The following is a 14,485-nucleotide window of genomic DNA, read 5'->3' on the forward strand; positions in this document are numbered from 1 at the left end:
TTGCCCTAGCAACATAGCTCTTATTCAGTTTTGAAGTGCAACACTCAGTAAAGTGTAAACTCAGGCTGTGCCCATAAATACGGTTATTGGGATATTTTAATGGTGGCTGAAGTGTTACAGTATATCTGTTCCTAGATGTTTTAAGTAGGCTGTTGGAGGAGGGCTGGTGGGGAGTCTTTTACCTCTTTACCCTGATTTCGGAAGCCTTCTTGAGAAGAAACTAAGTAGGATGGGTATCAACTATTGGCAGACTAGTTGAATAAAGGTTATTGAAGTTGGAAGTCATCAAAGGTGGAATCTACCCAGGGTCAGAAGCCTAGCAGAATGCATGGTTTGGAGGCAGCAGATGTTACAGGTCCTTGAGAGAATTTTGGGTTAGATAGGCCCATAGTTAGCTCTCAATTCCATATCTTATAATTTGCCTGCCATTAAAAAGTTATCATCAGGGGGAGGGGATAGGGGATTTTCAGAAGGGAAACCAGCCAAGGGGATAACATTTGAAGTGTAAAGAAAATTCTAATAAATAAATTTAAAAAGAGAAAATATCCAATTAAAAAAAAAAGGAAACCGCCGGGCGGTGGTGGCGCACGCCTTTAATCCCAGCACTCGGGAGGCAGAGGCAGGCAGATTTCTGAGTTCGAGGCCAGCCTGGTCTACAGAGTGAGTTCCAGGACAGCCAGGGCTACACAGAGAAACCCTGTCTCAAAAGAAAAAAAAAAACCAAAAAAAAAAAAAAAAAAAAAAGGAAAAGAAAAAAGTTTATCCCTGGAAGTGTCTCATATTTTAAAACTATAATATGGCTCACCTCACACACTATTTCTGCATATAGCATTTATCAAATGATTGCTTTGTAAAAGTCAGTTTAGTACCACCATTATTGTCTGACCCTCACTAACCCCAGATTCCCTCTCATCTCTGTACAACCTCTGCCCTATTAAAACTAACCTCTGATTTTGGAGGACGTTGTAAGCTACAATGTTTCCATTCAAAAGTCTTAGGTTAGAGTTTCAAATCTGAGGGCGTCAGACCGGGACTGCATTCGGAGATAAAGTCTTTAAAGAGATTAAATTAAACTAAAACCAGGTCACTGAGTAGGGTCTAATCCATCATGTGTGCTGTCTGCAAAAGAAGAGGACATTTGAAAGCAGGGTATAACAGAGGGAAGAGGAGCTGAAGACCCAGAGAGGAGGTGGCCAAGGAGAAAGGCTTCAGGCCACCAACCTTGTTCACATCTTGCCCTTGACTTTTTCCGAAGCCTTTAAGAACCCCATGCTTGCTACTTTGTCACAGTGTCCCTGATAAAGTAACCAAGCTGAAGATAAAGTAACCAAGTCAGGAGGAAAGGAGGGGCAGGCTAAAGAAATAAGTTCACCAAGCTGGGCATGTGGGCACACTCCAGTAATCTCAGCTCCTCGGGGGAATGCCCTGAGAGGGTGGACCCAGTAGGGCAGCATAATGAGATGCTCAGAAGAGCCTGCCCTTCCCCCTGATTTAGCTTGTTGGGTATGGTTGCTCAAGTTGGCGCTTGATTTGTTACATTTTCTTATCATTTTCACCTTAAAAGATCTTGTCCCAATCCAGCCCTAGCAACTCGAATGCCCCTTTGAGACCACCACACCAAACTCCAAGTTCCCTGTGCTTCTGGCCTGTTTTGTGTGTAAAACAGCTAGCAATGAGCACCAGGGAACGCCTCTCCTCTCCTCGTCTCTCCGACCACATCATTATCCACATTTCGACTATGAGTCCCTGATACTATGAGTCCCTGATACATGTCAGGCTCTGTGCCAAGTGCTCTCCTTTCTTCTAATTTAATTCTCAGAACAGTCCTGAGAGATGAACTGAGAGTTTAGAAAAGGAAAAAAAAAAAAAAAAAAAAAAAAAAGCCTAGCCTAGATAAAATGTCAATGAAGCTATAAAGCCAAGATGCAAATCGCAAATTTCAGGGAACAACTGGAAGAAGACCAAGAAAGAAAAATAAAGAATGAAGAGACAGAAGTGTGTGGTTACTGACACTCAAGTTGCACCTGAGGGGTGGTGAGGGACACAGAGCTTGGTGCCAGAGGAGCTTTTCAGGTTCAATAAGCCTGTGTTCTACAAGCAAACACAGTGGCCTCGGGAACAAGACAGTGCAAAGATGTGATTTTGAAGGAGAGGTTGGCAAGAGCCTGGTTACCTGTGACCTTAAGGGGGATGTAAGGATACCGTGGTTTTATTTTAAATGCAGCACACATCTTGGACTGGCTTTTAGGAAGATGATTTCATCATTCGTTTACGTGTTAGTAGAAAATGTGCTTTTTTTTTTTTTTAAATGAAAGGTGAAAATGTATTTTAGAGCTATGTGGGGCTCCATTGTGGGACATAGAGTGTCAAGGCTGTATGTAGTAAGGACTGGTTTCCATGGTAACCCAGGGGCAAGCCATGTATCTGGAGCTTAAGTTCTACACTATTGAATCCTCCTCCGTTCCCTTTGTTTCTAGTCTGTCCTTCACAGATCTGTTTATTATCTGAATCCAGTGGCAAATTTATTTTTAGAATCGCTTTTGACCAAGGTTCTTAAGTCAGTTTTTTCCACCTCAGAAAACATTAAAAGATAATAGTTTAATTTTTGAGGAGAAGGACTCTTTCAAATAAAGTGCAATTTTTTTTTTTTTGTTTTGCTTAAACAACAAAATTCTAACTCAGCTTTGCTGTGTATGATATGATGATCACGGTAGCATGTATGGATGGACGGGTTGGAGTCCAGGTTTCCTGTGAGTTGTTAAAGGGCCAGTCAAGGAGCTTTTGAGGAGTGGGCAGTGTGGGTCAGAACATCTAGAGAGGTGGAAGCATTGTGTACCAGCAGGACGTAATAGGATCTAAGGGAAGAGAGGAAGCTGGGCTCTGGAATGATTCCTAAAATCTCCATGGCATATGAGGATCATCCCCCCCCCCAAAAAAAAAAAGGCGAGCAGGATTGAAGATAACATAGTAATTGAGTGCATGGACCCAAAGTTAATTCTAATAAAAAAATCAAAATGGAAGTAGATATGTCATAGGAAAACAAACTTTAATGGAGGAGGAGGAGGAGGAGGAAGCTATGGTTGGAACTAAACTGGAAACCTTCATAGGAATAGCGGGGTCTCTCAGGTCTGGCATTACAGGGGCCGAAAGGCAATGCCAGTTTTGATCTTTAATATATTGAAGGTGAACATGAGCTTCTTACAAGGTGTCTAAGGACAAAGGAGTCTGCTCTCAGAGACTTCCTCTGAAGCATTTCTGACTGAAGCTGCCAGCCTACCCCTTGACCCTCAGTCCACAATACTTGCCTCTCCTCTACATAATGCTGATCAAATATTTAAAGAATGTTGGTTTGAAGAAAAAAATCAAGTTATTAATCCACTTTAATGTTCTTTGTCTTCAGGGCTTTCTGCTTATTCAAACTTCATATAACCTATGACCTCTCTCTTTCTTTCATGTTTCTAGTGTCCATGGAAAACATTGGTGAACAAGGTAAAATATTGTTATGACTGCAGATGTGATATCTTAAGATCAGTTCAATGAAACATGTATTTGGTTGAGATTAAGAAATTATTCCTTGACAATATGATGATATGATAGAGTTAATGACATCTCATTTTTCTAAGTTCCCAAACTAAGGTGTGTCACACATTTGGCAAAGAACCCTGTAATGACCATACGTGTTTCAAAGATCCTTGTAGTTCTAAGACACAAGGATATGGACAATCTCCTGTCCTAGCTTCGATTACTACCTTGTAACTAGTTATCTATCTGCAGAGTTTATGGAATTCTGCCTGTAGTCACGTTATGTTGATTTAAGTTCCATATTTGATAACCCAAATTCTAAATGATTCCACAGGTTCAAATCCCATGATTCTTCAGGAACAATAAACAATTGCTCATTCAATTTTAAAATATTCTGCTTACTTGTCATATTCTGCTTACTTATTTTGTTTTTGTTAGGAGTAGGGGCCTGGCACTTGCTAGAAAAGGAATCCACTGCTGTTCTGCATCTCTAGCCCTCAACATGCTGATATTCTGAATTGGCACATTTTCTGCAATTGTTTACTTAAGAACTATATTAGTATGTTATTCAGACAGGATTATTATCATTAGTATGAAATTACTATTGTAAATTCATGAAGTACTCTGAGCCTTTAAAAGAACATACTAAGTGTGTTCGTGTTCTTTAAAGAAGAACTTGGGACACTTGTCTTCACAGTTGCCCTGTGTGATAAATTAGGCAACAGAACCCCCGTGGACAGAAATCACTTCATCCAGATGGTCCCTGTTCACATGTTGTCATTCTAACAAGGAGAGCCACCAGTGTCAACTAGAGCTAAGGAAACAGGCAAACAGCGTTTCAGATGGGAACGGCTTTGCTTTCTCTGCCTCTCTCAAGCAAAGTTCATGGAGCCTGAAAGTCTGGTTAATTAAATGTGGTCAACACTGTGTTTACTCTTCTGTAACAGCCCTATTTTAACAACTTAGGAAAGCTCTAACTAACCAATTAGAGATGGGCCTAAGTACAAATGAGGGGGTTTTATTTATGGATATAAATGTAATGATATATTTAGAGATATTAAAAAATCAAATCTTCCTAACTTCAGGTTTTTATTCAAAGAGTTGTGTTATTTGAATATAACATAAATAATATTTTATGGTTTATCATCATTGTAAATTTGAATATTTTGTGAATACCATGATTTGAGTAAAATTTTGCATATTACAGTGATGATTTTGTTTCTCTTGTTTTAGTTGTGTGCCTCATGGCTTATCATCTACTTTTTGCAATGTTTGTCTGGTCATACTGGAAAACCATTTTTACATTGCCCATGAATCCTTCAAAAGAAGTAAGTTAAGACAATAGCAAAGTTATCCTAAAGATAGCAATCTGTAATATTAATTTTGGAAAATGAATTTCTTCCTTTTCATTAGGGTGTCAAATGTATTGAATACAGTGATGTTTGGGGATCTAAAAAATCTGTGTATGTTAATAAACATGGAATTTTCACTAGGTCCTTACTTTCATATCTGATAGAATTATTCCATCAAGTCTCCAATGCTTTCTTTCTAATTTACTGTCAAGCATCCAGATAGATATATAAGAGATAGGTGATAGATAGATACATACATAGATACATAGATATATAGATACCTAGAGAGATACATAGATAATATATATACATAATAGACACATAGATAGATACATACATAGACACATAGATACATAGGTACCTAGATATATAGATACGTAGATAGGTACATGGATAATACATACATAAAAGAGAGAGAGAGAGAGAGAGAGAGAGAGAGAGAGAGAGAGAGAGAGAGAGGGACAGACAGACAGAAAAACAATTTGGTGAAATTATACGCTAATTATTATAGTAAACACATATTAGTTGTCTGTCGATCACCAGAAACAACAATAAGTAATATAGTTCATTATCTCGGGATTCAAGTTATTCATAGCTCGTCCACAGCTTTTAGATACCCAGACTTCTTCTATCCTATCGCTCTGTCACATGACATTTTGATTCTGTGAGCCACTTCTTGGCTGAAGATGCAGCCCTCATTCCAGACATCATGAATGTATTACAGCCAGGAGGCCATAGACAGTAGGAAAGAGGTGCCCTTTCCCTTCAGTGACATTTCAAGGAACTGATTCCATTTCCACTTGCATTTAGATGACTTCATTATGTGACCACATCTCTCATGGAAGCCTGGGAATGTAATTGTAATTCTCAATGGTCGTTCCAGCCACTAAAGGCAGGAATGGGTACTGGGGGCACCTAGCAATAGCTGCTACAGAAGGTTTTACATAGCAGAGTATGACTAAATTAGATTCTCATTTTTAAATATATTGTTCTTTTCATCTCTGGGTCTCTCACTTGGTTAAACGATTTTAGAGCCAGAGACAATATCTTACATACTTTTGTATTCTTGGCATTTGCTTTAATATCATGTTTGTTGAATTGAAAAAAAAAAAACCCTTGCTGTGCAGGTCATAGCATATTTTTAGTAGTTCAAGCTAAAAAGAAGAGGCACCATGGTAGAGTGTCCCCTAAAGCAATCAGTTTAAAATGAATCTGTGATCATACTGGCCCAAAACTATGCTTTTGGCCTGGAAAAAAAAAAAGTTGTTAAAACCCAAACCACATATTTTTGCACAGAAATAACGGTGTGTGTAGACTATAGTGTTTCACAGACCATCTTTTGTCTCTCCCACCCTTTCCCCTTTTCTGTGTTTTTTCCTTCTTCATACAGTATTTATTTCTTCCTCCTAATCTCTTGCAAGGTGTCTTTGTGTAGGTTTTAAAGAAAATGCTGACTTCGATCAATTGGTTGAGCGACCACATCCACTTGGGTGGCTTACCAATAACCTCGACATTGATAACTTTTCCATCTATCCCCAGCTCTGATCACTTCGGAGAGCCTAATGTGTGTGTCTCTCTGTTAAACATTCCACTTTCGTTAGTATCCTAATACTTTAGACACAAACTGTAAAACAGAGATCGCCATTTTGTCCTTCCCTAAACCATAGCCTGCCTACTTCTTACATTAGCAAATATCTCTGCCATCCACCAGTTGTGTGGGTCAGCATCCTGATGTCAGTTTGCTTCAATCTATCTGACCCTCCTCACTCTGTCCCTCTGATTCTTTGTCTATTTTTCTGTCACTCTGTGCATTTCTGTTTCTGCTTCCCTGTCTCTCTCTCTCTCTCTCTCTCTCTCTCTCTCTCTCTCTCTCTCTCTCTCTCTCTCTCTCTCTCTCTCTCTCTCTCTCACACACACACACACACACACACACACACACACACACCATTTGTCCTTCTCTCTTCCCATTGTCTGACATACTACATCATCACAGTATTTAAGTCTTACTCATAACCCCTTCCCCAAACCCTGCAGAAGCCCATCCTCCACCTTGAAGTAGAGAGTTTCATCTAAAGGGAAATTTAGCATCTTCATCTGCAGTGTGTTTGTTCTGTGACTGCACATACTCCCACAGGGAAAAGTCTGTCTCCCTTGCCTGGCAGCAATTATGCTTGTCTCAGTCTGACTTCCTGCTTTATGTTCTTGTAACTCTCAACTCGTGTAGCTTCCTGAATGTGCTGCCCCAGTAGTTTTCTTTCTCAAATATGCTCTCTCTTTGGACTTTGCATCCATACCAGGAGCAATTACCTCCTGAAGTTCTCAAGCATGGGATTAATTATTCCAGAGTTCAATTTCTAGACCTCTTTTTTTAATATCTGAATTGGGGATCCCATTTAGTTTCATAACTTTATATAGTATCTCATTGGTAAAGCTCTTAAATGAATACATGAGCCCAGACCTCTGTCCTGAACTCCAGACTCATCAATAACTAACTCTCACATCTGACAAAAAAAATTCAAATTCAATGTAACTGAAAACATTTGGATCTCCTACTCAGTTTTCTGATCATTTTCTCAAAGTGGTCCCATCTCAGTAATAAATGGTGGTTACAGCTCTACTCTTCAGGCCCAAAACCATTAAGGTCATCCTTGACTATTCTTCCTCCCTTGTCCTGTATCCAATTAGCATCTTAGCTTCAGGCTATGAATTTAGCCGGTGCCTACAGTGTAAACTCATGCTTCCACTCTGAGCCACATCATCATCTCTTACTTATATATCTGATGCATCGTGTTCAGGATTTCTGTAACCACACCAGATACAATGGCAAGCCTCCTAGTGCACACATAGAAATTAATCACAATGAATTTATGACTTGAACAGACTTTGCTAGGTGATTATTTTACATAAAACCATGTGTGTGTGTGTGTGTGTGTGTTTTCAGACAACTGTGTGAGATAGATATTATTTGATATCATTTTACATGTGTGTATGAGTGTTCATGAGTGTGCAGGCATCTTCAAAGGGCAGAAAAGGGTGTCAGGAACTGGAGTTACAGGTGCTTTCAAGCCACTTTGCCATGAATGCTAAGAGCTGAACATGGGTCCTCTGCAAGAACATCGAGGGGTATGTAACCACTTAACCAGCCCTCCAGCCCGTATTGCTAATTTTCATAGTGATATAATATTCTCATTGAAATAGGTAATAACTGATGTAGTCATGCCCCATTTGAAAATGTTTTGACTAACCCTAACCTAATTATATATAGTGCTGATATTAGCATGTTTGTATGTAGAACTTTACCCACATCTTAAATTATTTCCTTATTAAAAATTCTTGGTTGTAGAATTGCTAGATCAAGGAAATTTCAACTGCTTGCGAAACTGTTACCCAAAAGAATTGCAGTGATTTTTCAATACTACCAGTTATATTAGACTCTTGGCATTGCTTGCTATTATGAAAACTCTGTTAGCAACTATGTTAGCAACTTAGTAGACAAAGTGTTCTATGTTTTAACTTGTACATTTTTGATTCTAGTGAGGGGATATATATATATTTCTGGTTTTCTGGTTCCTTTTATAAACCATGATTTTATTTTTGTGTATATGGCTAAAATTGAAAGCTACTTTAATCTAGGAATTATAGATGAACTCAGATCTTGGTTCCTATTGCATTTACCAGTAAGAAGAAGGTAGGCGTTCTGGAGAAATGATTACTTTTAGGATTATGCAGGGATAATGAGGGTGAGTCAGCGGTACTTTTAGTGCCAGAAAATAAGTAAGTACTCTGGAAAAACAGGTATAAGAGGATATGCCAGAGGAACACATGGACCAATGACAGAAGTCCCAAAAAATAAGTACTCAGGAAAACTAGATATAAGAGGATGTGTCAGAGGAACACATGGACCAATGACAGAAGTCCCAGTGGAAACGTCAGACACTTTGAGTAGCAAAAGCAACTGAGTGTGCACTAAACATCTATGAGACTCCTTAATTAAATCAATAGTTGACTAAATTGATAAAGAAGTAATAGACCAGAAACCTCTGCTCTGTAGAAGACTTCTAAATAATTTCTGTAAATAACTCATCTTTTAGGAGTGGAGGTATAAATTCCCCACTCCTTATTAATGAGCAAGTTTCCTCCAAAGAGTACAGGACAGAGAAGGAGGAAGGTTACAGTAGAAACCCCTGACAAAAGGCTCCCTCATGCTGCCGAGGTGGCTCAGTGGTTAGGAACACTTGCTCTTCAAGCGGACCTGGGTTTGGTTTCCAGCACCCATATGGAAGCTTATAGCCACTGATAACTCCAGTTCCAGGGGATATGATGCCATTCTCTGACCTCTGAGAGGGCCAGACATGTACATGCTACATATGCATACATGCAGGAGAAACATTACATGCATAAAATAAATCTTAAAACATTTTAACTCCCCTTAATTGTATGATCAAGGCCAGCATCATATGGCCAGGCCAGTTACTATGATCTGTTGGCAATGTCAGTCTTTCTCCTAAAGATTCATAAACATCAGAAAAATTGCAATTGAGTGGGCCTCTACACAATACCAGTACTACTGAGGAATACTATGGTGATAAGAAGAAACCAGAAAAGGGAAACATAAACAATCAGGGAAAAATCTGAGAAATTGCTGAGGCTAAAATAAACCTGAGGTCATGTTGCAACTGAAAATACTATGATATTTTTGTAATATGTTATTATGTAGATATAGAGAAAGTATAAATACTGGAGTAGAAAAAGATATTCGAAAACAGAATCTGAACTTTATGTGATGTACACTAGGTAATAATGTACCAATATTTCTTCGTCAAAGTACTAAATGTACCGTGCTACTGTGAGATATTCACAGAGGGAACTTAGAGATGAGCCACATAGAAATTTTAGAAATGTACACTATTTTCTCAAAAAAAAATTTTTTAGTAAACCTAATGTACTTCTTAAAAATAATATAAAGTTAGTGTTACAGAAACAAAACCAGGTTGTAGGAAGAACTGTGGCATCTGGCGATTAGAGACTGCATCAGGAGTTCCCATATCTACTTTCCAAGATCTTCAGACCTTCAGATCTGTACAGCTAACATCTTCTAATCTGTGAACTGATAGGACTTTGCATATCATAATGTTCTGGAGGAGGGAGAACCATATAGCTCTATCCTATTCCAAGGTAGAAATCTATTTTTGACCTCTGTATTATGTAAGTAAGAATTTCACCAGCCTATATTTGACTTCTTGAAGTTGACCCAGCATATAGAACATTCTTATCTTTTCTGGCTGATATAAAGGTCACACTTGTATTTCCCTGTTCTCTCCAAAAGGAAACAACTCCTCTGCATTTTAAGTATTTCCTTGTTCTTTATAATTTTATCACATATGAGTGTGCCCTTATTGATAATGTAGAGGCTGCTTAGTTTCCTGGCTTTGAAGCTTTATAGAGAATGTGTTCTATAAGATAATTAGTTATTGCTATTTTCAGCAAGATGCTGAGATGTGGTCCTTCATTGTTGGATCACTGTAGTTCATGGGTAAGCACCAGTAGCATATTTAGATGTACCCTACCCTAATTAATTTACCCACTACCCTTTTATAGACATTCAACTGCAGTTCATATTTTCCCCATTCCTAAGAAGATCACTGTGGTTGATCTTGGACATAACTTCTGGACCTGTTTATAGGGATTCATGCAGTGCCAACTCCGAGACTTTTGTATGTGCATGTGGTTATTTGGTAGAAGCCAAAACAATTTTTTTGTTTTTCTCAAATAAGTACGGTTAGTTAAACCAAAGTGTCAATATGAGCAGTAAAATGATTAATTAGCTATTTGAGTGCCAGAAGAGATCCTGAATAACAACTGTGCCTAAGTTCAAACGGTCTCAAATGCAAATATGTTCGAATGATTTGTTTTCTTCTTTTGTTTCTAATAGTATCCAAATGAAAAATTTATCTGTTGAGGCATGTATTTTTTAAGTGGGCCAACTTATCTATTGTGTAATTAATATTTTGACAGAATTATTCATTTTATAAACAATTTTCTACATTCCATTCCCTATCACATTAAAAACACTTGGGAAATAAGTATAATAATTAGCATGTCTATGTTATCATTATTATTATTATTATTATTTTATCATCATCACATTCTTTTTCAAGATTCATAATGTAGTTTGTTGTCTGTGAGGTTAAGAGACATGTCCAGATTTGAAACCTTTTTAATCTGCCTGAATATACTATATTCCATTCATATTTTACATTTTATAAGTACCTTTGGGTATAATAGAGCAGACAAATGTGTTGTCATTCCTTTGAAAATACTGATTAAAATTTAAATTTATTCCTCAGTTCCATCTCTCTTATGCAGAGAAAGAATTGCTGGAGAGAGAGCCAAGAGGAGAAGCCCATCAGGAAGTTCTGAGGCGAGCTGCCAAAGATCTTCCCATCTACACCAGGACCATGTCCGGCGGTAAGCCCTGAGAATGAGGGCCCTGGAACGGCACCCAAAGGAGGCGTGATGACACTTAGAAAGAAAGCATCTTCCTATGCATGAATTGCCAAACACTCATCTGACAATGCTGTTGCTATTGCTTAGGTTGCCATTAAAATCTTCCCTGCACAGTTCCATAAAACAGAATGGAAACATGAGTCACACACACAGAGATCCCAGAAACGACTCTAATTCTGTCCCTCCTACTCGGTCGTGACTTGGTGACGACAGAGGGCTGCTGAAGTCTGTGTCCGTCATAGGAAATGTGCTTTTAACTGTAAACCTTCCTATTTGGATCTAAGGAAGCAATATCTCTAGGTGAGGTAAAACTAATAGTTTTGCAAATATTTTTAATAAGATTAAAGCAGTAATTGTATGAATTATATAAAACATAATTTAGGTATTACTCTCTGTCTTTAAAATGGGAACTATTATACAAATAACTTTAGCCTGCTTAACTTATATTTTAAGGTAATTTAACATTTAACTAAGTCATTGTCATTAAAAAAAAAAAAAAAAAAAACCTGGCCAGGTGGTGGTGGCGCACACCTTTAATCCTAGCACTTGGGAGGCAGAGGCAGGCGGATTTCTGAGTTCGAGGCCAGCCTGGTCTACAAAGTGAGTTCTAGGACAACCAGGGCTGTACAGAGAAACCCTGTCTCGAAAAAACCAAAAAATAAATAAATAGTATTAATTAAAAAAAACCCAACACACAGGAACTACAGATAATTACTACAAAGACTTACCCAGACATGTTTTGTGGCTTTAAACTTCTGCGTGCGTCTTACGACCCATTAGCCCATTTTTCTATTGAATACTTAAAATATGGCTAGACCAAGGTGAGAATTCTTAAACATAAGATACACAATGTCTTAAAAGATTTAGTATAAAAATGTAAAATGCCTCATTAATACTATGTAAATCGCATTTGCTTTTAGCTCACATTAGAACCACACCGAGTCTACTTGTAACACAATTCCCACTGTCATCTGGTGCACCCTGTGAGGTTTGTGCCAGAGAAATCTCATCTCAGGATCAGTCATCCAGGTAGACTGTGCTCCCTGTGCTATTGAAGAAAAGATGCCAGCGTTACCTAAAGGAACTCAAATCCTTGGCTGGAAATACCTCTTCCAGGACCTGCTTCTACTCTTGTATCCTAATTAACAGAGATGTGAGATTGTTTCCAATTGTTGCAACCAATAGCATGTATTCTACACAATGTCTCTGGGGTATATGCTCACCCAGTCAGTCACAGGAATACACTGACTTAGGTGAGGGAGCGTTTCTGTTGGCCGGTAGGAATGAACACATCTTTCCCTTGAGCTCTAGCTACTGAGGATGGAGAACTCCTGGGACAAATGTCCCCAGGAGGTCTCCTGCTCTTGGAAAAATCTCTCCAGAGAAGTCTGACTCTAGGCAAGCTCATGTTCTGTGCTTAAAATTGGTTGACCTATCTTTTTTTTTTTTTTTTTCTCTCTCCCCTTTGAATCAAACTTAAATCCAGTATGCTTTTTTAAGAGTTTACATTTGGAATGATGATAAGAAGCCATTTCATTGTATTTGTCAGTGACTTGTTAAGCTTAAGACTAAGTGAACTCTTTGTTCCTAGCAATCCGATATTGTGACAGATGCCAACTTATAAAACCAGACCGCTGCCATCACTGTTCCGTCTGTGATAAGTAAGAAAACCTTTGCATCTCAAGCATTTACACGATCGTGGGCATGTTGTTCAGGACCATGCTACTTGCTTTTCACATCATCACCACAGTCCACACGCATGCCTTCTAGGCTTCTGTTTAGAGACATGAGTGGCACTGTTCTTTGTTTTATTTAGCAGCAGTGTAGATGCAATGAACGCTGTTTCCCCTTGATCCGCTTCACATACTTAGATACTATTGTATATTTAATATGTGACAGAAACAGTAAATCTTGTCCTAAAGATTGATAGTAAAGAGAAAACTTTACATAGGCTTTGTGTAAATTTACTGAGGTTTTGCACTTTTTAGTGCAAACCATTCTTGTGTTAATATAATAGTCCTTTAAAAAGAAACTGATTCGTATCTTAAGGAGTAGATAGTTTGAAGTTTTACTGTTCTCTATTATGACTAGAGTAAGCTATAATGTCTCTTTGAGATGAGAATATCTGTTCTTACTGTACTCTATTTTTAAATAAGTAATTCTGTAGTATTTTATGTGCCAAACCTGTTGGAAATATTTTATAAGGCATCGTGTTTTGTTTTTTTGGGCTATTTTTAGATGTATTTTGAAGATGGATCATCATTGCCCGTGGTAAGTATGAGCCCATAATTAAAATGAGTTTGAATCAGTTACTAACTCAATATAAATTGAGCCACTTTTTTACAAATCTTTTTATTAATTGGTTCCCTTGCTTGTCCTACGAGGTTTAGTTTCAAGTACTTAATTAACTTCAAAGAGCCTCCATTTGGGAGAATTTCCATCAAATAATTTTAAAATTAGTGTGTTAATAAGATTAAAGTTAATTGTACATGTTTTACATGCACAAAGGGTATTCTTTTTACACACATTTATAAACACAGATGCACTAAAATACTTTCCAGAAATATAAGTGCTCACACATTAATTACATACCACGATACCTCAGTAGAAGTTTATAATAAACTTTAACAATTTAAACTTTAAACTTTCAAGGAAAGTGCACTGGTGGGTAGAATAGTAAACAAATACACAAATATGGTTAAACAACATTTTCTACTTAAAATTCATTCTTGCATTTTTGGGATGTTTGTTTGTTTGGATTTTATTTATTTATTTATTTATTTATTTATTTTTGCCTGCTTCTAAGCCATTAAGTTAAGTGACTTTGTGGAGGGCTATCTTTAAGATCTGCTAGGGAAGGCTGACTCTCCTATCCTTGTTACCGGTTTTTGGTTTTGTTTTTTTTTTCATTCTGCATCCATGTTAACCATGCTCAAGTCACCATGGCTGAACTCAAGCATTTATTACAATTATCACACGAATTTTAAGTCTTCCAGGGGTGACACACTGGAAAGATAGGAATGCTCACAAGTCCACACTAGGCGGTGCGTGGTACGGATAGGTAGTGATTTTCTTTCTTTCTTTTTTTTTTTTTTTAAAGATTT

At 37.8% G+C, this 14,485-nt stretch overlaps 1 protein-coding gene across 3 annotated transcripts in view; it reads left to right on the forward strand.

Annotated features, from left to right (window-relative positions):
• Window positions 1-14,485, forward strand: part of Zdhhc2 (zinc finger DHHC-type containing 2) — a 52,472-nt gene that overhangs the window by 16,453 nt on the left and 21,534 nt on the right. For 2 of the 3 annotated variants that reach the window (XM_029531747.1, XM_021219038.2), the window contains exons 2-6: window positions 3,463-3,489; window positions 4,756-4,850; window positions 11,222-11,342; window positions 12,973-13,042; window positions 13,620-13,652. In XM_029531747.1, coding sequence (XP_029387607.1) covers window positions 3,463-3,489; window positions 4,756-4,850; window positions 11,222-11,342; window positions 12,973-13,042; window positions 13,620-13,652 — 346 coding nt within the window. The remainder of the gene's footprint in view (window positions 1-3,462; window positions 3,490-4,755; window positions 4,851-11,221; window positions 11,343-12,972; window positions 13,043-13,619; window positions 13,653-14,485) is intronic. The other variant, XM_029531748.1, reaches the window with a different exon arrangement.

This window comes from Mus pahari, chromosome 19 (assembly GCF_900095145.1).
Source record: "Mus pahari chromosome 19, PAHARI_EIJ_v1.1, whole genome shotgun sequence".
NCBI lineage: Eukaryota > Metazoa > Chordata > Mammalia > Rodentia > Muridae > Mus > Mus pahari.